The sequence below is a fragment of the Lipophrys pholis genome (genome assembly GCF_963383615.2).
Source record: "Lipophrys pholis genome assembly, chromosome: 20".
Lineage (NCBI taxonomy): Eukaryota > Metazoa > Chordata > Actinopteri > Blenniiformes > Blenniidae > Lipophrys > Lipophrys pholis.
In genome coordinates, this window is record NC_137648.1 from 14,915,291 (window position 1) to 14,940,322 (window position 25,032).

At 41.5% G+C, this 25,032-nt stretch overlaps 1 protein-coding gene across 1 annotated transcript in view; it reads right to left on the reverse strand.

Annotated features, from left to right (window-relative positions):
• Window positions 1-25,032, reverse strand: part of tmx3b (thioredoxin related transmembrane protein 3b) — a 39,915-nt gene that overhangs the window by 2,325 nt on the left and 12,558 nt on the right. The window contains exons 10-15 of the mRNA XM_080489513.1: window positions 19,504-19,602; window positions 16,639-16,696; window positions 16,389-16,442; window positions 12,247-12,303; window positions 7,918-8,047; window positions 5,890-5,958 (exon numbers count right to left, since the gene is read on the reverse strand). Coding sequence (XP_080345639.1) covers window positions 5,890-5,958; window positions 7,918-8,047; window positions 12,247-12,303; window positions 16,389-16,442; window positions 16,639-16,696; window positions 19,504-19,602 — 467 coding nt within the window. The remainder of the gene's footprint in view (window positions 1-5,889; window positions 5,959-7,917; window positions 8,048-12,246; window positions 12,304-16,388; window positions 16,443-16,638; window positions 16,697-19,503; window positions 19,603-25,032) is intronic.

The following is a 25,032-nucleotide window of genomic DNA, read 5'->3' on the forward strand; positions in this document are numbered from 1 at the left end:
CAAGACAGAAGAGATGAGAAGGGAATACATGAATGTCAGCATTCCTCTCATTAACCGCCACATGGAAACACACAAGTACAATATGTGCATCGTCTACAAACAATCTCCAGTGCAACTTTGCTTTCCTTTCTCTCCGAGGTGATTTGACAGACTGCATATTTGCTTCATGGATCCCACTGTAACGGCATATCTCGTTAAAAGACTGAATTAAGCTCAAGTGTGAATTGTGCACACGGTCTTTATCTTTATCTATCTCTGCAAATAAATCTTGTGTTTTTCATGTAACGCTTTGTTAGTCCCGGGTACAGACTCACTCCCCCACTGGCAGCGACTTGAGGCTCAGTGTTATGATGAAGAGGAGTCTGAGATGGGGATTCAACTTCTAACCCTGGGACTGGAAGACGACTCACTGTCCCACAGAATCCACAAACACGTGCACCCCCCAAATACCAAATTTTTGTGAAATGGCCAGTGTTCCTTGAGTGACCAGAATTAACCCAGTACTGTGAATAATGATGTTTTAACTTGTTTTGATAACTTCAATGATATAACAGTGCTAATAAAAAAAAAATAAAAATTACAAAGTTTCAGTATAAATCACTGAAAAGTCTGGATTTAGGCAAGGAACTTTATTTATATAGCACCATTCAGACACAAGGCAATGCACAGTGCTTTACAGGGAAATGCATTAAAACTTATTTATGTTAGCGGTCTGATAAGGTTATTACCTTGTTACACTGTGCGACATTAATTTGATAAATCTGGGTACTAAAGTAAGTTCGCTCTCCACTGAATGGGAGGCGACTGAGGCCTAGCTCCATCCAGTGGTACATAAAACACAGCGATATTTGTGTGAATGCAGTAATTCGGGGGGTAAATATTGATGGCAATCTTTGATGTCTGTAGTAAGAGAATAGCTGCTGGATAGAGTTTGGTGGAGGTTGTAATGAGGCGCGGGGATAAAAGTTTCTCTATATAACAGACAACACAAAGACAACAAAATATATTTATATTGGACATTCAAACAACACAGCTTGAGCCTGTTGTAAAATTTGTTTTATGGCCGGATTGTATGACGCAAATGACAATTTGTATCAATTTATAATAAACTAATTCTTGTCATTAATTTACATTAAGCATTTTTTCCTTCATATTTGATTTACAGCAAATCTGTAATTTTTCACGCTCAGGCTCATTGTATTTATGAGAAAGAGCTGCTTGCACCTTGTGATGGATGAGTTTAAGTGCCTGTTATAATGCTACTACTATCTGCACTGTTGTTGTGGCTGGCAAAAATAATAAACACATAATCCTCACAACTAAACACGTCTCCTCTGTGACCTATCCGTAGCTTATCTTAAGGGTTCTACATTAGGTTCAAGTTGGTGATAGTGGTAATACTTAGAGAGAGCAACGCACTGTATATGGTTTGAGGACCACTGCCGTACATCATCTACATACTCCACTTCTGCCTTCATGATCTAATTATAACAAACAATTGAGCTGTTGCTCGTGTAGCCTTTAGATTTTGAGCTACAATCAATGATAAAGCTGAGATGGCCACACCAGCTTCAAACTGAATAATAAGTTCTCGTGTTGATCATATCGTCATAGTCTATTATTTTTTTTTTTCATATGCATTTGTGAAGTATGCATCTGCTAAGATTGATTTAAAATAGATCAAGCCTATCAAAATATGAGTTTCCTTTCATTCGGGAGAAAACTGACCAACTGCGTGTTTAATGGCACAATCCTCTTGAGTAGGTGAAAGTACACACAGAATTTAACTCTGGTGACATGCGATCAATAACCATTGATCTCTTGAAAAGTCTGTCCTCAAAGGAGAAGATTTGAATTGTATGAATGACTTTCGGTTCATATTGCACAAACCTCCCGTCAGTTTAGCCTAAAGGTCTCCTGAGGGGTCACCCCAGATATGCCCTCCCTTCTCAAATTCAAACATAAAAACAATAAAACACCTTGGATATTTCATTTCTACCTCTCTTCTGATGAATTTGAAGCGTCCGTGTTGTTTTGCAGTGACTCACTGTGAATAAAAGCACTGCATTGGGTTTTTTTTTTGGTTTTTTTAACAGCCAGTGTTCGCAGGAGCAAAGAGCCTCCGATTAGCCTCTGAATGAAGCGAGCGTGGAATCAGAGGGCAGATCAAAAAAATATTTGCCGAGAAATCAGAGGCTTTCTTATCTATTAGGCTGAGACACGTTTTTATTTATTCATTTATTCGTTTATTTGCATGACGCCATTCCGCTTTGTGTTTAGAAGGCCGCTCACAAATCATTTGCAGAAACGAGCGCAGCGTTTAATATTTTAGTATTAATTATGTTTCTGTCTGCGTTATGGCGGATCATCTGCAAGTCTGCTTGTCTTGTTTTTCCCCCCCGATGATCATATTGGAGAGTAGTACTCTCTTATCTACAATCTTACAGGTTTTATGGAGTTTTTCATTAAACTCAAACTTCGACCTCTTACTAAGCTCTGCCTTGATAAGTTTGTCTAAATCTATTTGGTGCAATAACGTACACTATTCCTTCTACTAAAATCTCGGCTCCCCTCTCGTACCCACACACACACACGCATACAAACAAGGGGAAATTGTGCTTTTGTAAATATGAATGTTAATGTCTCGGCAGAAACAGACGGGTGCCAAAAACAGCTGTTTGTAAATTAATTTTTGTAACTTGCTTGGCAAAAGAAATAACACTGCGGCACACAGCATAGGTGTCATGTCGACGTGTGCGTCGCACTGCCAGGAGCAATGAAAAGAAAATGAAGAAGCATGAGTCAGACGGGCATTAAAAATAAACATGTTGTACAGTGTGTCTGTTAATGTTTTCTGAGGAAATTAGTTTCCAGATTCTGCGAGTAACTTTTTTTCAAATCTACGGTAAATGCATACATCTCAGTGAGCTCAAGGGTCTCAAACTAAACTGGCAAATCAGGGAGTCCAGACTGGAAGACAGCGTGACCTTGCACAGAGGAAAAATAAACATTTACCTGTAACTGAAAAAAAGTTCTATACCTAATTTGTCCGCATTGAGGTCACAGAACTTTAAAACGAGATTACATAGCACGACAGCGACTTAAACTGCAGATGGCAGCCGGTGTGACGTAGCGGTGAAAGCTTCTATAAATACGGATTTATAATGAATGCATTCATGCTTTTAACATGCTATGAATGCCATATCATTAGTGAGTTTGTTTGAGCATGCATGTTGAAGACTGCAGAAATCATTCCATTGCTGTATATAGCAGCCACATTGGTGTGGGCTGGTTGGACTTGAACCTGGGTCGGCTGTGAAACTTTAAAACTCTGGCTTTACGGTTTAGTTTCAGTGTGAAATTTGTTGGGTTTTTTTCATCAAGAAATTTCATGCTCATATAAAATTTTGTAAAAAGAAAAGAAACTGGTTGAATATGGACATTTTTGTATGCAGACGAAGAGGAAAAACTTGTGTTATTATTAATTATTGTGTTCTTTTAGACTGTTGTGGTCCATCTGGAAGTGAGCCAGGCTGCATGTGGCCACTGCACTAAAATGACTTTGGCACTCTTCGTTGTTTGCATTAATTTTTTTTCCCCCCACTTTGGATATCGGCCCCAAAACCTTCACAAGGATTTTCCTCATATTTACCACTCCACTTTCATTAGTTTTCTATTTCCTGTGGGCACAACAATGCAGGGAACAACTCCAATGCTAATTTTGAAATTTTTTATTTATTTTTTCGTGCCCCCAAATGACCTGACTGACAAATGAGTCATTTGGTCAGAATATTAGGAGTTTCATCACGTTAAAAAAAATAATAAGGTTCCCTAGAGGGAGCATTCAGTCACAACGTCCATCAACTACTGACTAGAGAAATATTCACGCCGCCTCCAGTCATTGCCACGGGAAGAAGGATGGTGATTGTCTGTTCTCGGTGCTACATGAGGTAAAGAAGAGTATGCTATGCTAACGCAGCTGGCCATGACTCAGTGGGGATAATGCGGTCGTTTCCGCGCGTTTGGATGGGCTCTCTGGGGACGAGGGGATGTCTTTTGCCCATCTTCTTTTGCATCGTATCATGTCACTGTGTGCAAAGCCTGTCAACGTGATACGCTCAACTAAAACTTAGGCGAAGGTAAGAGAGTCACATTTCATTTCTATTACAGGTGTAAGCCAAGCCTGAGACGCTTGAGATCCTTACTGTTGTTCAGCTTTTAGTGAAAGCCAAACAATGAGCCCGCACATTACGCTCTGACACTGCCTCAAGTAATACAATCTCACTTCTTTCATTCAAACCTTTTGTTACTTTGACAGGCTTTTTTTCCCTCCTCCTTTCCAAACCTGATCCGACAACGAAAGAATTAAATCTTTAATTCGAAAAGTCTCTTAAAAACTCTCAAAAAGCTTTTTCTTTGTGCTTTCATGACAACTTTTAAATGTCACCAAGCTTCTTTCTCATCGAAAACATTTGCACACTTTCCCTGAAGGACACACGCCTGAACAGGATTGCGCTTTGCCCATGGTTCAAGTAAAAACTGTGCCTCCAAAAGTATAACAATACGGCTGTATGGACATTCCTATCACCCCACCCCCCCCCCCCCCCCCCCACCCCCCGAGTTAAAAAAAACACCAGTTCTCCCAAAAGAACCAACTACATTGAGCAATTGTAGGAGGAGAAGCCAGTTTAGCCTCCTGAACCTCTCCTCCCACATCACTCCACCTCCTTCTGCTCCGGTGCTTTTTTATCTTCCTCCACATTCATGCGTGTTCTCAGTGGTATTCCCAATGCTGTCCTCTTAATGTTTCTTTTTTTACCCCCCACACAGAGACAGAAGTGGAGGGCACTTGGGCATGACACTACTAGAGAAGTTCGAGACGTACAGCATTAACCCGAATCTGGCAAACAAGTCAAGGTCGAACGTGATGTGACGCATATTCCCAACAACATTATTCCAGAGCAGGGGGCATCACATGTTCAGAATCACCTCAGGCATGTGTGCTTTAATTGAAGAGAGGCCGAGCAACATTAAGTTCTGAATTAGCTGTTGCTTTGGAGACTAACAATCAGTCCACTCGTGTCACTGTAAAACAGACACACAAGTTAAGCAGATAATATGAATGCGTCTTTGTTCTTCCTAATAACCGCACTCTTTCTCTGTCAGTCGATTGTGAGTAATGACATTCTTCTTCAAGATTCAAAGTTCAGTCAATTGCATGAATGCACAGAGCATGGAAACATAATCTATCAGCCGCTCTTTTGTGATGTGCATGTTGTGCATGTCGATGTCCATAAATAACAAGTAAAAAAAAAAAATGAAGCATCATAAATAAATAAAGCACTGGTGTATAAGACATTCATTTTTCCATGCTCTGATATAACTGCACAGTCAATAATCCTCGGGCAGCAGTTCCTCCAGCTCTGATCATCTTGTGTTAAATCCATGATTAGCTTTCTTTTTGTTCTTCATCAAGATAACTTTTTTTGACAAACTCTCTTCCTGCTACTTTGTTTCCATTTTCTGCTGCATGTTTTATATGTCTTAGTTTATATTCTGTGCAGCTTATATCATGATGCACTGCAAGTCAAATATGGTAGTACTGAATGTTTTTCAGTGGTACTGGACCAGCATACTGGTTTATTTTGATACATGTCGCCTCTTAATATACATACATGTGCACACCACACACTTACGAATTTCTCTCTCAAAACGTGAATCCGTCTGTCCTGCAGATCCACTTGTTTTTGACTATTTTGTAATCAGTGATTGCTACACGGATAATGCTTTCCATTTCAATTCAGCATCATAAGCATTTTCTACTTCTGCTTTTGTGCACATGGGAAACATTCTCTGACAGCAACCCCAACTGAACCCTCACAGACTTACCATAATGGTAGACCTGGCATCAAAGGCAACACGTTTGATCCTCTGAATGATGCCGTCACCTCCGTATGCCTGCAGGAAGACAAGAGTTGAATGGAGACATGAGCTACTATGTCTAGTGCTTGCAGCTTTTACATTCAGCACACACAGAACTAAGGGTATCAGTCTGGCATCAACAATTTGATACAATTACTAAACAAATCTATTTTTGAAATGAGAAGGTCGATAAAGCCTCTTGAAGCAAGCTGACATGCAGACTGAACACTCCTGAGTTTGAGGCAGCAGGTCACATCCTCGCTGCATTCCTGGCATTTTAAAAAATTGTTTAATTAGCCGCTTCCCTGCACAAAATTATCTGATGTGCTCGACTCGAGTTTGTTCACTGTCCAGCCGTTCTGCTCCGCCTGTGCTCATTTCTAAGCAAAAGCACCTGGGCAGCCAGTGAGTGATCTGTCCTGATGCTAATTCATCAGGATGGCTAATTAGCGAGCGCCGACGAAGCAGACCTTTGGTGAGCGGGCTGAAGGTGAGCATGACGCCATCTGAGTGGAATCGACTTGTTGCGCACAGACTGAAATAATACTGTGAGAGGACGACGCAAGTAGTTTGGAAAGCTCTGGCAAATCGTTTTGAACAGCGCAGTTGAAGCTGCTTTTTCCTAATTGGAGAAAGGTCGTTTAGCATTGAAAACCTTATGGAGAGAAGCTCTAGAAAAGAGTTACACCTGATCAGTTGGCTAACTGATTAAGCGTCAAGCCATCTAGTCTCAGATTGAAATATATAGTTAAACCGAAAAGGGTTTTAATCACGTGCAAGGCCGCTTAACTGTCATGCAGCCATTCGCCACGAGTTGGCGCCACAGAGCTGTCAGTCAGCAATCCCAGGTGGTAGTGCGGTTTAAAAATTGCACTGTAGAAAAGTCAGAGAGATGTCGTCTTCCAAAACGAGCTTCAAGATGAGCACAACTACGGCAAACTTAGACATTTGGAAAATAAACTAGCGCTGTCAGCCACACGCAGGCCAATGTGACATCATTTACCCAGAGACACTGTGATCCCAGCCACTCTGAGAAATGAACACAATGACCTTGAAGATCTGCCTCCAATATACGCTATAGAAGAAGCTTCAGGATAATGGAAGAGGTAAAGCCTGAATACAAGGTGCTAAACTTCACTTTTTTCCCCAGAGCATCTACAAGTCTTAATTAAACTTTTAGCTTTGTCGACTGAATTTATTCGCCGGGAAACATTCCTTCCATAAACTCTTAACAACTCTCCTGCGGGTCATTCATGCTTCACATCAGGCAGAACTGATCGTTTCTGCTTTTCATAATTATTTTGGAAACCAACATAAAATTGTGATTTGAATTACTCAAAAACACCCTTTGAATGTTCAGTTACTAAGAGCATATTATTAGCAACTGACATTATTTGAAGGACGGCTTCTGTGAAGCACAAACCTGCCGTTTATTACGTCCCATTGGACACGTAGAGGCAGAAACTGTTGGGGCTTTGGCTACAACCGGACTGCAGGAACATGAGGTTTCCGTTGCTGTTTATTTGGTAAGAGATGGTTTGTTTTGCCAAAGCAAAAAATAGCTCCGACCTTTTCTGGGAAAAAAGGGAGAACCTCTGGCTGTTTGGCTTATGGTTTCATACATCTGGTGACTTCAGTGTTGTGCCCAGGAAACGATGACATTTCTTTTCCAGATTAGTGTGCGCGCACTACAATACAGAATCGTGTAGTAATCTCAGTGTGTTTGACTTACGGGACAGAATCACTGTGTATAACATACACAAATGGGGCAAGCAATATGAAACCTCAACATGCAAGAGGAGATTGGGGAAGACTTCATCTGGCGGAAATATTTTTCCTAGGGAGGACTTAAAATGCAAGACAACGTGCTTGATTAATGAAGACCACAGGCCTGATTACAATGGTACAACACGGGAGAAGCGGAGGGGGGAGGAGGGGAGGGGGGCGATGACACTGTGAATGCATAAAAAGGAGGGAGGAGGAGAAGAGACAGACCTGTGCAGAACCGTTCAAAACACCGTTGATGAATTGGACCAGCTGCTCCATGCTCTGGATTGGCTCGCTGGGCAGGAAGTACTGCTCGTTCGACGTGTTGAGGATGATAACGGAGGGTACAGCCACCTCACTGAGAAGGGGAGGGGGAAAAAAACAAACAAACAGAGATGTGACTTTTAACCTCTCTGCCTTGGACTGCGATTATCAAAGAGCATCATTATATGGGAACAAATTGCAGCTTCCTGAGAGAACAAATTGCAACACAGAGAATACAATAGAGAAATAAACAAACCCCTTTGAAATAAAGCTCATGGGAAACGTGAGGCTGCTCCAAGTACAAAGACCAATTTTTCCCCCTCGAACAGCAAAAAGCCAAGAAAACCTGGTCTTTTTCTCTCTTTTATGTAAACAGTGCACAACTCTGGGTCTTTCTGGATGTTTGTTGGGCACAACTTAAGACTTTTACAAACTACAGCTGACGAGACAATCGCAGCGAGAAAAGCAACGCCTGTATAAGGAGGCCCAGAGGTCCAGAGAGCGCTTCCATTGGGCAGAAAACACAGAAACACAGAAACACACTGTGACCCTGAACCTACTCATTCCGACAAATCACCAGAGGAATTACAAAACCGTGTGAGATAAGGAATAAGGTCATATAAGCAACCAATCCCTCTTCCACGCGTCTCGCACAACACCAAAGCCTGGCTTAGATAAGGTATCCCGGCGCATAGGGATACATAGGGATGTGTGCGCACACATATACACAGGCAGAACAGAGGCGCACCAACAGTCCATCACACCGCTGCCACCTTCCATCCCCGCGGTGTTACTCAACCCGGCTACAAATTGCACACACACGTGCACATATCCATCACTGTCCCCGTCCGCCACCCAGCTGAGATCAGGAGTGCAAACATACACGCCCGTGCGGTGGAGTCATCAACGCCTCACTACTCTGTCCAGCTGAGAACTGCAATCACACACACACACACGCACACACATGCACACACACACATTAAGAATGCATATTTCCATCTGACATCCTGCCTACTCCAACAGATGGCACCCATTTAAAATAAATATGGATTAGCCTATTCGCCTCTGTCAGTGGGACTGCTGGGGGTTTGCCACCATAATGAAGGGTCATACGCTGTACTATACGCACACATTAAAGTTAGCTCCTTTTCAGGGCCAGAGAAATGCCGGCATGTAATTAGAGCCGGTAGTTTCTCATTTTTAATAACTCGCAAAGCCACATTCATTTTCTCTTACTCTTTAACTTTTCTGTAAACAGCAGGTCAAAGCTAATTAATGAAAAACAGTCAACAAGGACAGAGACGTAGCGACTTTCCTGACGACACAACTGAAGGCACAAAAAACAAAAGAGCAGTAAAAACTGAGGCTTTTATGTTCATTTTAAGGAACAAATTCAAACACAACTGCACAAAAGAAATGAAACATGTTTTCTTGCCAGTAGTTTGATGAGACACAGTTGTCACAAGTGTGAAACTTATTGAATTTCAAATGAAATCAGACTCCAGATTAAAAAGTGGGCATTCTGACGAATAGCCACGGCTCTGATTCAGTCAACAGGTCTAGTGTCTGACTAGGCAGTCAGATACCAGTCAAAGACGGACTGTTTCAAGAATACTACATCTGAGTAGGAATCTGATGAGGAAATACAACTGTAAACTTTTTACATTGACTAGATTTAGGAAATCATTAGCATTCCGACTGTGGGCGAGGGGACCACAGTTAAATCACTGCTAAAATGTGAAAATAAGGTCCACATGTGAAACTCAAGCAGACCATTGTCGTCAGACCATCTCTGTTAGTTATGTTATCCTGCGAGGAGAACATCTGTTTTCAGCATGCACAGCATGTGAAGGAGCACACACCTGCTCCCACTGCTCTCCTGTTTGAAAAAACCTTCACAACCTTGTTTTCTTTCTTTTCTGAGGTAAGTGGGCGGAGCCATTCATCACCGTATCCTGATACGATTGGTTACAGTCCTCGTCTCTTATGACTGAATGAGTATTAAACAACAGTAAATGCACAAGGTTTCTAAAGTCACCGAGTAATCAGGTTAAATAGCAGTTATCTCAATGTTGACCAAAATTGAGTCATTGTATCTGGAATTTGTTCTTAATGGTTCCAGTTTATGAAAAAATAAATAAATAAAATCTCAAGTAGTCTCAAGAAAACATTCATTGTAAACCGAATTGAGTTTTCTCTTGACTAAATAAGATGAAGTGTTTCCACAGAGATCGTTTGTGTAACTCGCAGAGGTACAACTTCACAAAGGCAACAGTGAGTCATAGGACAGATAAGAGCACTTCAACCAATCACATGCCAGGTCATTTCAGTAGAGGCGAAAAATATGTAGGCCTTTTCATAGAATTTAAAAGGTCATAGTCATAATAATATAAATATATACGTGTGCATGTTGGCTGCTTTATACAATACGCTCCAATAATGAAATAATCCCTTTATATACTGAGCATGACATTTTCAAGCCAAACCGTCTTATGTTTACAAAAACACAAACAATATTTTGCAGTTCAACAAACATGTTAAGCAAAGCTGCAACAAGCTTCACTTTACGTTTAGTAGTGCAGTTTACTTTTATATAGGAGTAATGGCTGAGTAAGACTAAAAACTTAAAATTACAGTGAAAGCTTGTCTTTAAAGACGCATTTTGCATTTGCAAAGAACAAGTAGAGTTTATTCATTTCATAGCTTTTTTTGCATTTGGTGTTTTGTGTATTTGTCCGACCCATCAGCATCTAATTAGTTTATTTTCCCCAAGTTTTCTCTTCACTTTCTGTTACCAGGAGCATTTTTCTCGGGCCTTAATTACGGCGGGAGAGCCTAATTAAAAACTGTAAACTGTGATAATCATTACCGCGGTGTGCCCAGGAAAATACATTTTGGGTGTAAGTGAACATTAACCTAGATGAAAATCGATCTGTTACCCTACCCTGCAGAGTAAATAAATAAATGGCGTGGGTGGGGGAAGAGGAGGGGCAAGACCATTTTTGAGATTCCACTTTGTTTCCTGTGTGTGTTTAATAACTTGCTGTTAATACATTTCAAGAGAGGAGTTTCTGAGAATCTGACGTTCAAACAGAAGCAAAGACGACCTCAGACGTCAAGTCCTGTTCTTCTTGTGCGTGTGTGTGTGTGTGTGTGTGTGTGTATACACGGGTGTGCTTATGTGCATCTGACGGAAGCAGGACCAGCCTTACGCCAGACATACTGCTGCCAGAACACAGTAATCGCTGTGATGACAGAAAGAGGGATAAAAAGCCATCAGATTTATTTCCATGGCCCTCCTAGGGGAAAGGATTAGTGGACATTGACAGGCCAGGATTTTATTCCTCAAAGGAGGGCAATTAATCCAGTGCTACAGCCGCCAAATTCAGCCCTGTAAAGCCCTAGCGAAATACATATTGTATGTACTCGTACAAAATTAGGAGGACTAATCACCGCTTTCATCCTTAAATATAAACACTGCCTGTCTAATATCACCCATGTACCGGGAGTCTGCTAGTTCAGTGTAGTCATATTTCAAACAAGACTTGTACTGTACTCACTGACACACTGACTTAATTACACAGGACTTATGAGACCATGTCTGCAATAATCTCCCTCATACAAACAATAACATGCTCAAATTAAAATAACATCCTGCAGCGGTCTACTGCGCTTGCACATTCTCACACAAACACACACACACACACACAGGAAACAAAATTACGCAGACACACATAATTAGACACACTACAGTAGTAGACACGAGACAGACACGCCAACTGCTAAAGCCCTGCTGGCCTGCAACACTAGTGGGGTTCTGTCTAATTAAAAGTGTGGGATGTCAGTTGCAGGGCCTCCATGAGCATGACACCCTAACAGTTGGCCTCGGACTGGGCACAAATCTACTGCAGCAGGGTCTTACTGCATCATTAGTGCTGCTCTTTGGCGTGCTATTAAACCACACCACCACTATAGATTTAATCCATGCATAGCCTTATCTGTAAATTCCTCATATATTCCCCTGCAAAGTACATCTGCTGGGAGCTTGTGTGTCTTCTCTCAGTGTGTGTGTGATGTTAGGGGGGGTTAAAATTGCCAAGAGCACTAAAAAAGAAATGACAGTCTGTCTGTGTAATTGACTTCTCCACAAGAGAGCATCTTTAATGGCAAAAGGCTGGCATTACAAGTATGTGCAGACCTGGATAAGTAGCTGACAGAAGGTAACATGAGGCTGAGAGAGAGGAGGATGACAGGAGAGATGAGAGCGAGGCTGGATGGGAGGCAGACACTCACCCCATAATGAGGCTGTTAATGTAGTCGTTCCCGTCCATGTGGCCAAACTGGAAGTCTCTGGAGATGCAAGACAAATAAGTGGCATGAGACAGGCAAAGCAACGCATCGAAAAATAGCACACAAAAAAATTGAGTGGAATCAACTCTTTTCTCTGTCTCGGCGGACTGTGCGACACCGGCGCAAACTGGGACACAAACTTCAATGCATAATAGCTCACAAATATGAAAACCTCATCGAACAGATTCGCGCGTTCTCGCTGCAGAAAAACTGGAGATCACTTTTGTCACTGCAGGAGAAGAAGAAGGAGAAGAAAAGAAAACTCTCCCCAAAGCCTCCATCCTCTGCCGTCTTCCGCTTCTCCTCATCTTTTCCGCTAGAGAAAAGACTCAGGTGATTTATCTAAACGATAAGGCAGGAGGAGGAATTCAATTTGTATCTCATTGTGCTGCACTATGTCTGAGTAGAGCGTATTGTGGGTAGACTACGGGAAAAGAAGGGGGGCTGCACGAGTCCGGGAAAGCCAGAAACTCCCTCTGAATGACTGATTATGGGGGCCTCTGCATTTATATATCAAATTCATAGTGAATCATAGCTACATCTAGGACGTTTGTCCCCTGGGTGCTAAATAACACTGCCTGTGCTTATTTGAATGACATGATTATGAAGCGACTGAACTACATAATAAATGCAGAGGATGCAGTATAGAATCAGTGTGGGTTAGAGATAATCTGGCTGACAATACTGGGCCAGACTGGGAATAAGGCTCATCAAAAAGTCATCTTGTAGCTTCTGCTCTGGAAACGGCAGAACGACGAGACGCGGATCAGAAGCAGTTGGAAAATGATCCACATCTTAAGATTGACAGCGGGAGCGTGGGGACACGAGGCCGAGGCACACACACACACAAAAAAAAGTGAAATTAAATTCCCCTTCAGTTTCCCCACTCAGTAACTTAAATATTTACAGGGCTGTTCACCATCTATGTCCATCTTCCCACTGACACAGATTGGCCGCAACGATGAGCAGCCTGGCCAAAAAGGATGAGTAACTGGTGGAGAAGACACTCAGACAGGAAGATGAGGCAACAAATGTGTTGGGGAAATACTGCAGGAACTTAATGCGACCAAGTTTGTAATTTAACTTGAGATTTTTTTAATTTATATGTTTATTGACTTTGTGTCATGCAGTGTTAGGGAAAAAATAAAGTTTCCTGAAGCCACAGATCAATAACTTTAATATGGGGAGAGTGGGAGTATTTTCACCCTGGAAACTAAACTGTATGCCCATGCTGTACAGTTAGTCCATACACCACAGAAAAGAATGACTCTCAAAGAAAACATGTGACCTTTGTCATCAGTAGCCTTTCTGCTGTCAGAAATATTTGAAATGCAAAGTGTTTTTGAGAAAAGGAGCAACCAGCAGCCATAACAAAGAGTGGGTCGGAGCTGTAAGTAATACTCAGCTAGAGGCTGAAAAATCGCCCATTTATTCTCGACGTGAATTACTGAAACAGCGCATTAAACTTTAAAACTGCCTACCATAAAGCATTAATTTGCATATTTTTTATGTGATTATACTTTGCATGCAGCCTTTGCTGAAAATATTGTGCACTATTTGGTTTTAGCTCAGATTTTCGAGGTGTTTGCTCTACAGGTCGGGGGTTCAGGCCAGATGTCTGCAACCTAAACGACTAAGCGAGACATTTATGCGATTTTACATCGCATACAATTTTTTTTTAAAAATGAAAAATCAGATATATCTTGCGATACACACAAAAACTGTATCGTATGTTGCCTTCATTAAGTTTGATAGTATAATTCACAGCGACTTTTAGTGGTGTCACCTTTGTTTTGTTTAGTTTTTTTATGGTTTAGTCCGTTTTCATCTTTTAAGCAAAGCTTTGTTTTTACATTTATACCTTTTTAAGTGGTTTAAGCTTTTTACCTTTATTTTTCAGCAATTTTACCCATTGTTGTTGCATAGGCTGCTTTAGCCATTTTTGTCTCAGACATTTTGGCTGTTTTTCCTTTTTAGCCATTTGTAACAACAAATAATTGTTGGAGAGTGCTGCAGAGTCTGTTTCATAAGGGATGAAAGTGATAACGACCGCCATCTATTATACTGATTTTTATAAGCAAACTGTATAAAACCTGCAAAAAAAGACTTTGATTTCCAAGAAGTGCGACTCTGTTTATGTATTATAACCAGCTATTACATTTCAACAAAAACAATTTAGCCATTTTTGCCGTGGCCCCAGAGGTTGTAGACCTCCTGCTTTAATACACAGGAAGCTCGCTTACACTGCTGTGTACTATTTACTACATCTTTAACATATTCTTTATACTTGTATCAAGTGATGTAGTAAACGTCGGCATATAAGTATACATTAAGCAGACAAGTAGTAACAAATCATACTAATAAATACAATATACAAGTACAATCTTTACTCCTAACCAAAGGAGGAAACTCCTGAAGAATGTTTTTTTCCAGAGCTAAATATAATACAAAAGTTTTTCAGGCATCTGTAGCTTGATAAGTAATATAGTGTAGGTTTTAAAGAGGGGTTTCACAGCTGGAGCCAGCCAAGAGAGCCAGAATAGTGAAATCATGGGCCATTAAACCAAAACAATGGGCTAAAAATAATCAAGAAATGCCCAAAGATCTGAAGAACTGCAGAGCATGGCATTTTCACATTATAATAAGTCATGGTGTACAAGGGTGCAGCCATAAGGTGGCCTGAAATGTCACAGAAGTTGACCTACCGCAAACTGCCTCTAAATGAGGAAACCAAACAGGCCAGAAAACCATTTGTGGATAGAAGCTGTGGGTCAAAAGTCTAAGTTTGTGACGGAGCTTTGTGACCGGGCTCCTTGTCCAGTTTTGCAGGCAGCAACTGGCATATAAAAGCCAAGATAATAATGGCTGGTGCAGAAATTCAACCCAACGCATACACCCACCAATTGTCAACATCTTTCCCACAAGCGCAGTTGACGCACATTTTGGAAGAATGTGCGACACACAACACCCTTACATGCACCACAAGATTTGTTACTGCATCAAATGGCATCATCTTATCCGACTGCCAGTCGTCAGCCATTATCTGTTGACTCCATGCGCCGTTTCCATGCACCCGCAGGGCAACACTCAACTCTGCGACATGCAATTCCGAGTACCGTTTAGGTGTGTCAGAACTCTGCAGGCGGCTCTGATCTCAGTGGGGATCTCAAAACTCCGAGGTCTTCAAAAACAGCACTGGGTAGTGTGGCAGATAGTAGTGTAATTGATAGAGATCTGTGTAATTTCATCAGTTCTAATGGGAATACCTGGAGAGGAAGAAGCACTTTTATCACGAGCTGAGATGCACCACTTCATTGAAAAGCACAAATCTCGCTAAAAGGAGCAACGTGGTCAATAGCGATAAGTGGTATGGAACTGTGATGCAAATGTGATGGATTTCTTTTTTTCCTGAATCCCTGTGGGGCCTCTTTTTTTTTTTTTTTAACCTGACGCAGTGGTGGGTGTGATCAGAGATAAGGGTCAACTTTAAAACAGCTCATTTCCAGACACTTCAATAAAGCACGTGTCTTTCACCTTGGGCTCCCAAGCTTAAAGATATACAACCTAAATTATCTGGCTGCATATAAGCAGCAGTTTATTGTGTGCATCATATTATTCTTTCCATTTTTTTTTTCCCAATCTAAAATAAGAGAAAAAAAAAAAAGCAATAATAATGCGAGATGAGGCAATTACGGGTTCCTAGCCTTTATTTATTCGCCATGTTTCTGTGGTTCCTCTCCAGTGAAGGAACAGGTTGAATAGCTCAGTGTGCAACATAAATACCCGCGTCGACAGTTGTTATTGCAAAATTGGAGCTGGAGAAAACAGAACATTATGCATTAATCCAATGCGAGCAGAGTTTCTGACTGACAGCTGAAAAGAACACCTATATTTGGAGGCTGACATTTTGCATAATTACCTTTCTACTGAACCTCAAAAAAAAAAAAAGAAAACCGACGTGCCCTGACAAAGGCATAAACTTGCTTGTGAATAGACGGGCGGCGTTCCCCATCGAGCGCACCAACGCAGAATAAATGTATAAATTGGATTTTCATCTTTGACCTCATCATGCATTCGTGCCTCACCTGTTAAAATGCTCTCTGTATTCCTTCGCCACCCTCTGAATCAAGGTCTTTAATCTAAAAGCAAATGAGAAAAGAGGGAAATCGCACATGAATTGGAGTCTAACCTTTGTTTGGCTGATGACTGCAATTTGTAGGGAAGACACAAACACCAGTCTTATCTTTGCTGAAAGATTTGCACTTCAGCATTATTACTGAGGTAAGTGTGGGAGTTTATTTATAAGGAGCTTGATAATTTCACTGTTCGTTGTACCTGAAGCTCTCCTCCATGGGATCCTTCTCGTCGATGACTGCAATTGCCACCAGTTTGCCTGCGGTAGCAGACGAGGATTACAAATCGCAATCAGACAGACACACAAAACAGTAGTTTGAGAAGACAATGGCAGGCAGGTAAGGGGCTCAGGAGGAGATCCATCACCTCTCAACGGACGCAAAAAGAAAGAAAGAGGCACAGAGAGCGCTTTACTCATTCATCACTCAAACATTAAGCCGGGCTTTCTGCTCGGTCGGACGGGAAACAAGAGGTCACTTTCTGGTGGAGGAGTTATTTCAGTGCCATTCAAAAGCTAAAGCCACAACATGACAAATAGGTCCACTTAAAAAAAAAAAAAAATGTTACACAACTTAAAAGGTCTGTTATTCTGACTCCGATGGTTTGAGGCAAGAGAACCTTGTTTCCTGGATGAGAGTGTCAGCCTGCCCCCTGCTGGTCACTCATGTTGATCATACAGCAAGGTTGGGGTTAAGTAAGGATGGTAAGACAGGTTGACATCAGTATTAAAAAAAAATAAACTTGTCTAGATTTGCATTTGAAGCGGACAATATTCCTTCCTTCTCAACACAAAACACTCAAATTTTAAACGCACACTTCTGCAGCTGCTGTAGAAATTAGCATTTTTCTGTGCCCCCCCCTCCCTCTCTAATACAGCTTCATGGGAATCCCACCTGTGGAAATGTGCATAATTAACTCTCTGAACACCTAACAAGGTGCACACAATCTACTGCTGTAGAATATGAAATAATCAGCATAGCAACATCATTCATCAGTCCACTGCCAGGAGGAGATGCAGGATTTTCTTTTAAAGCTACAGGACTCTTGAGCACAATGTACCGTCTTGTTTTTAATGTCTTCACGTCACAGAGATGCCACAAAAGAGTATGTCTGTATCATATGTCTTTAAATAGGCTTTAAAAAGGAACTAATGACTATTTACAAATGGGCTAATTCGGAAATATCTTCTAAGCAATTCCAAAGCAAAACATCTGGGTTGTAAAGGTGTTTAAAACCCATTTGATTGCTTCATAATTTCCTCTGCATGGCAGTCAATGCTGACGAAACCCAATAAATGTGCAAATATGCATGCAAATCATTGAGAAAGGTCTTACAGGCTTCACACAGCAAAAGTTGGTAATTATGTGAAGTGCAATCACTCAAGTCCCTAATGAGGCATATGACTGCATTTATCAAGTGTGCGGATGGAAAAAGAAAAGAAGTTGTGAATAAATTGTTTTGGATTCAGAAGCTCAAAGCTCTTTTTAAAGAAGATCAGGGTCCGTATGATGGACTGGAGAGGGAAAAATGACAAAGTGTCTGATGGGAGCTAATCTCGCCGAATGCCTCTAAACTTGTCAAACAACAGATTAAACTTTTTATTTATGTGTTGGTTCCAAGTTATAATCCCTTCCTCAAACATTTTCAGCTTCATGATACATATTTTTCCCCCCACAGTCTTTGCAGTTTTGTCACAAGGTTGTTGGTTTTTTTTTTTTTTTTTTTAAACAGCCGGACAGACTTGAGCACATCGCAGCGAAGTCTCATTAGGAGTCTGTCTGGTTCCCTCTGGCATGAAGTCTCTCTGAGTTTAGGTGTTGTTTCTGACCCACAGATGAACCGTGACGACACCAATCTGGCGTCGTTTTCTGCAACTCCGTGCTCCCAAATAGTGTCAGCTCCTCAGACATGAGGAGCTGATTACTGTACAGTGGTGAGCACGCTCAGCTAGATTATCCCCAGTTTGAGTCTTTACTTGGAGACTTATTCTGTTGGGAGATTGCATGTTCTCACTGTGTTTTCTTTTGGGAAGTTCACCCCAAGACTCCAGAAACATGCAAGTGAATCGGTGACTTCAAATTGCCCCTGCTTGTGTGTGGTGGTCTTCTGTCTCTGATCAACTGGTGAACTCTGCCTCCATCCATCCAAACAGCTTTTTCACGAGCAGAGATATTTTCAAAAACACAACAAACTTGTAATTATAGGACAAACTTTGAGTGTTTTTTTTTTCTTTCTTTCCCCAAGTCATAAAATACTGGAAGTGTCACTACCATGCAACCTTTGATTTTGCTCATCTTGACTATACGAACCTAAAATAGTGTCATGAAATGGTCCCATCAGTGTTTTGTGCCGGTGTGATTTGGTACTTTCAAGCTTAAAATGTCATTCCACCACAGCTTCATTGAACCCAGGTGCATGAAATCTGACAATCTTTAGAGGCAAGGGTGGCAAAGATTTTCACGAATACACATCAACGAGTATTGGGCAGTCCTCCGTCTGTCACACAGCTTTTATCCAATCACGATGTTGCAGAGGCCACTTTACATGCAGCACTGCTGACGCCAAATGTTACGGGAACGTATAGACTAAATAAGCAAAATGGCAAACGTAAGTTGGTGAGTGTCATTAAAATATAGCCATAAAAGAGGTAAAAAAGAAAATCACATTATATTTGAATATGTAGAGATAGGGATTAAAGTTGTGATGTAGAAATGCTTGAAAGTGAATTTGATTCCAAAATGAAAGAGTTAAAAAGGACTCAAGAAAGGAATTACAATTAAAACCCACAGTTCAAGCATACAGACAAAATGAGTCCGTTTGACATATAGGGATCTGAATTCATCAGATATAATCTGAAACATTGAACACGTAAAAGTCCTAAGAACACAAAAAGAGGTGTGACAGTGTTTGATACATTTTGTGTGATTAGTTTGAGCTCGGACATTCTCATGGAAAACTATATATATCAACCAATAATGAAATTTTTAATGGTTAAAGAACCCAAATAGGAAAAAACAAATTAATACGCCAATAATCTAAACCATAGACGGCAGCGGCGTAAGTTACCTGTTTCTCCGAGCTCATACAAGGTGAAGCCATCAATCTGAAGGTATCCCTGGAAGCGCTCCTTATTCACCCAGGATGACAAGCTCCCGTCCTCGTACTCTGCAACACGAGGGAGGGGGACAGGATCTTTCAGAGCCACACAGGAGCTTATCAACATTCAGTGCACAGAAGGATCTATATTAAAAGTAAAGATTAACGCTGTATTGATGCCTGGATTGTAAGATGATCACAGTGTTTACCAGTTGTTCACTCTGTGAGGAATAAAGAGTGGAATACAGGCTGAGCATCCATTGACAAGAGGTCAGATAGGTCAGAGATTGCTGTGAAAAAGGACTGCCTCCAGCTTACAGGTACGCATTACTTCTATTGTCTTATTTGGTGTCATCATGTCAAGACCGTCTGCGGAGAGTAACTCAAGCTCATATTTGTCAGGTTTGGTTAAATTTACCCACATTAGGATGGAAACCAGCAATCGTACCAAGCAAGCTTGAGGTGACTCTCTTCCACGTGAACTGTGATGTCATTTGATTGACGCATGAACGCAGCGCAGACCAAAAGCTTCCAGGCGACCTTAAGACAGGAGCTGGAGCCACTGTCCCTGCAGCATCTCTTTGCTGGTGGTGTGCAGCAAAGGAATTCTTTTCACTATTTTCACCCAATTTGTGGGCAACTGAGCACTTTCTGGTAAACCCACCACAATAATGCCACAGCTGCATTTAGCCCTGCACACAGCATTGTTGTGGAAGGTTTGCAAGTCCGGGTGCGTAACAGTCATCTATAAACCCACCAATGTGCTGATGTTTACGTCTTTTAGCCCGATGATAAAAAAAAAAAAAAAAAAAAAGAAAAGTCAAATAGAAAGCAAGCCACAGTGACTAAAATGTCATGCTTTATTTCTGCTTTGGTCGCCACCAAAGAGCCGAACCATAAGCCTGAGGCTCAGTGAGGGCAAGGACAAATGTGCCTCCCAGCATCCTACAATTAATTTTTTCCAAGTATGTTTACTGGTTTTAAAGCTTTCCAGCTTCAAGAGGGAAACCACTACTTCTGATTATTTTGCCTATATAAATGATTGGATGGTTGAGGATGAATACAATGATCACACATTTGCGATAAGTGGAAGTTCAAGGAGCCCAAAACGACTAGTTCAAGAGTCCGCAAATGATTCAATCTGGCCTGCAAATTGTCAAAACAACAATGGAATATACGGCTGTCTCTAATTTGTCTAGTGGATGTTCAGTGAGCAAAGAGGTGCTGATGCAACAGAGACCCAAACCTGAACAGCAGATTGCAACAAGGCTCATCATGGAGAGATCAGTGATGTTGCAGTGAAAGCCAGTTAGCTTTTTTATGACTAGAGAGACGGCGTTAGTACCATGAGGGCGAGCTTTGTGGTCCATTGCACGTTAAAGGCTGCATAAATCCTGCTTACTGCAAAGTGACAAGCTTTGCCAACAATAGTCTGGCGAAACATATCCAGGTAGGAAATCAAAATCCCCTTTATTTCCTGAAGACATTTCATATTCTTAATAACATACATTGTAAAAAGCACATAAAATTTGATCATTTTCCAAATGAACTTTTAAGATTAAATTCTAAAGTGGCTAATTATGTGACCATTTTAATGCTCTGGCCCAAGTCATTTCAAATTGGGCTGTAAAGTGACCTATGAACTGAAATGAGTGCAACATTAAAAGTGAAATCTCAGAAGATTGACTACGGCAAGCAGATCTCTGACAAAGAAATACAGTAACTTAAGGCTGTGAAGTTGTTTGCTATATGAGGATACAGTTACAAGCTCTAATGTAAAACCATTCACCTTAAAGCATGAGTAGAGTATAAATTAAAGTATGGTGAGGTCTTTGGCTTGCTCCGTACAGGGGTCACCACAGTGGATCATCTGCCCCCCATCACCCTGCTCACTGTCCTCCTTAACTACATCCATGAATCTGCACTGAAGCCTTCATCCCCTTCTCACTTCCACCATCTTTTGTGCAATAAAGCCCCTATCTCCCCTCAGCACATGTCTAAACCAACCTGACCTCCTGAGTTGTATCGCTGAACTGCTCGGCTACCATGTTTATGTGACACCAATCCACTTTTTCTGGACGTTTCTGTTCGGGCAGCATTATGCTTCAGTAGACTATCTTAATACAAAAACATTTATATAGAAATGGAAGATTAAAAATAATAATGACAATCAGATATAAATGTGATATACGTATAAGTCAAAATGGTCAAAATGACACAACAAAGTCGAGTATAAAAAAAATAATAGGAGTGTGTAGTATGGGAGATTAAAGATTTCAAACCACAGTCAATGACTTGGAGTGAGAGGTTGACAATTCAAGGTAGAAATGCGTGCACATTTTGTTCCAGCTGAACTGTGCACAACAACATTTCAACATTCATTTACCATTCATGAAATAGCTATGTGTCATTTTGATTTATGCTTCCCCCCCCCCCCCAGATATGCAGACTCACGTTACCCTATTTTCACAGTTTTTAAAGATTATTTCAGCAATAATAAAAATAAAAAAGTCACATTTGGTTTAAAAATAAAAATAAAAAAAAAGACCATTTTCAGTTTTTTTTTAACTTGTTTGAAACAGATGCAGAATTAACTGGTGCAGCAGGGGGAAAAAAAGTGAAAGTGCAGTGGATAAATAAAAAATAAAGTGAAGTAAAATAAAGAATTACTTCCTGAATGCGAAGCACATGTTGTTGCTCCACTAACATCTGGAAGCAACACGCAAACAAGAGCCAGACTTCGTCCCTGGAGGGTATAAAAAGGGTGAAGCGAAGCTGCTTGAACAACACTGTTTCCTCCTGCTGAGATAGCATACAGGATACTCATAATTGATGTCAAATGTAGCTGGGACCTCATTATGACATGTTAATAAGTTATCACGACCTTTCTGCCACTATTGTAGTAATTACAAGAACACTGATGACTCTTAACATGATTCTTATGCCGCGGCGCCCCGGAGGAGTCACGAGTACTGCACTGAACATGACAATAGGAGCCGGGAACACGATTTTTTAAAACCCCAAGGTCACAGCTTATAGTGCAATATGAAATCCATTTCTCAGTGCCACTGCAATGTGAAGGTAGAGGAGACTTTCTGTGAGGACTGCTGACTCAGTCAATTCAGGAGACATTCCAGAGAGTTCTTTCAACAGATGTTCTGGCTTTATAGACACGCAGCTGCCCAAGTTTTCCCCGGGAAGCAGCAGCGGAGGAGAGCGAGAGCGAGCGAGAGAGAGCTGGAGGGCCCCATACTGGGATTATACAGCCTGATGAACCTCCACACTGACTGAACCTGCTTCACCTTGTAACAAATTAGAGCTGCTATCTTCCTGGGCGCCAGCCTCGCAATCTCCATACTGCCCTACAGGAGCCTGTCAGCCCAGAGTTCAGACAGCGGGGGACGGGGGAGAGAGAAAGATGAGGCGCAGGACGTGGCATGAAAACAGACAGTGGGAGGAGAGAAGATCCAGTGTCAGAGTTTGGAGGCAGCTCTGACACATTTCAGAGAGGAAGGTTAATGGCACAGAAGACCTCCAAGACAATGCAAATAGAAACAGAACCGGAGGGAGAGATATGGAAGTGAGTTGGAGGAGGGGAAAGAAGGGGAGGAGGGAGTTTTCACCATCAAAGAAAACTTATACAGGGTGAAACACAGAACGTGCCATGCGATGAAAGATGTATATATTTAAAGCGTGATGGCAAGCTCAGTGCGTCAACATGCTTCTCGGCGTGCCGGGTCCACTGGAGAAGTTCATTTCACATCTGTTGGTTTTAGTTGCCTTGTAAGGGCTGCTTGGTCCACCACTTCAGCTCCAACTGAAACCTCAACAAATACTGGAATGATTACCAGGACAATCAAGGATTGTTGACCGCCTAACATACTTGAAATGGTGAAGGTTTGTTTTTATGAAGGCAGGCTGCTATTTTTAGGTCAACCCAGTTCATTTTGTGGACCGATACACTGCAGCAGCGTAGGTGTAAATATAACCAGAACAGCAGCACCAACACTGGCCTGAAACGGTGCTCTCAGGACGGCACCAGTCACACTCCGGAGTAGTTGCATTCACACCACACTTGCACTGCACCAGAGTTCGCACCAACTGCTGCGCACAAGACCGAGCTTCTGTTATCTGATGAGCAATGTGGCCTGATCTGTGAGCAAATCACGTACAATCAAACCTGGTGGCGGAGAATGTCAACAACCACAGCCAAGGAAAATGTGGTTTGACAAGCTGCACCAAAAAAAAAAAAAAAAAAACAACTATTAAAAGGAAACTCCAACTTGTAGTCGGATAAACATGATGCTCCACGCGTCATAGTGCTCGGTAGCCATGGAAACAAGACACCCCGCCACTTGGTGCATCATTTGGACTGGAGCTGCACAAGTAAGCGTAAACGCAAACTATTCACTGCTTCAATTTATTACCGTGATGGCTTTGTTCATGTGCTTCAGCTATTGGTGCCATTTGAACTGTGGTGTGAACCAAACGAGCAGAGAAAAACCTTGTTAAGCAAAGAGTTGGTCAACCTCCAAACCAATGTGGCTTAATTATAATACCAACGCAGCACTGACCAAAACCTGGAAATAGAAACAAAACAGGATACGACAGGAGCAGGTCTGCCATCTCCTCGCAACAGGTCTTCACACTTTGTGCAAGTAAAGTGCTTCTGCTGCGCTTTTATACATTTTAGTTGCAATTGTGAGTTTTTAGCAAACAAAATAACAATAATACTCCACGGCTCCCTGCAGGAATTGCTGTGGAAGGCAGTATATAATTATGCTGCATGCATACATGCAGATGTGTGTTTGTTCACATCTTTTTTTATGACGCGGGTGATTAGTATTCTAACCTCACCGTGAGAAGGTTTGCATGTCGTCCCAGGTTTCCTTCACATTCCCCAGTTTCCTCCCATAGTCCAAAAACATGCTATTAGGGATAACGGATGGCGCTAATTGCCTGTAGGTGTGAGCTCTGTGATATATAAGTAAGGAGTCCTGGGCATTCACCCTTTTCACATATCTTGTCAAAACTGGGCAGTTCCAACAGTTCTGCCATTTCACTACGAAGTTAAGCTGTTCTTGTAAATGAAATATGTTGTATTGTTGTTTCTACTCAGAAAGAGCTAAAGCACAAGATCGGCTGTCCCAGATGCAGCTATAATGTTCTGCAAGTTGTGATAACTGGAAAGCTACAACTTTACTTCTTCCAAGGAAAAGATGTCACTCTAAATTAGGAAGCTTGCGCTCCGAGACCAAATGAAATGATTCATTAGGTCGGATATGCTCCGACAAAGAAGGAGGGAAGGACTGTATTAAAACGTCATTATTCCCTGCTTTAATCCAGATTAGCATACTGCATCACAAGTGCAAGTGAGCACAGCATAGGGCAGGATCTGACACACAGAAATGAGTGAAAGAAACCTTCTCTATAGCCACCATTGTAAACAATACAACATACAAATTTGGCAAAGTCCACAATTTCTCACTACTACAGCTA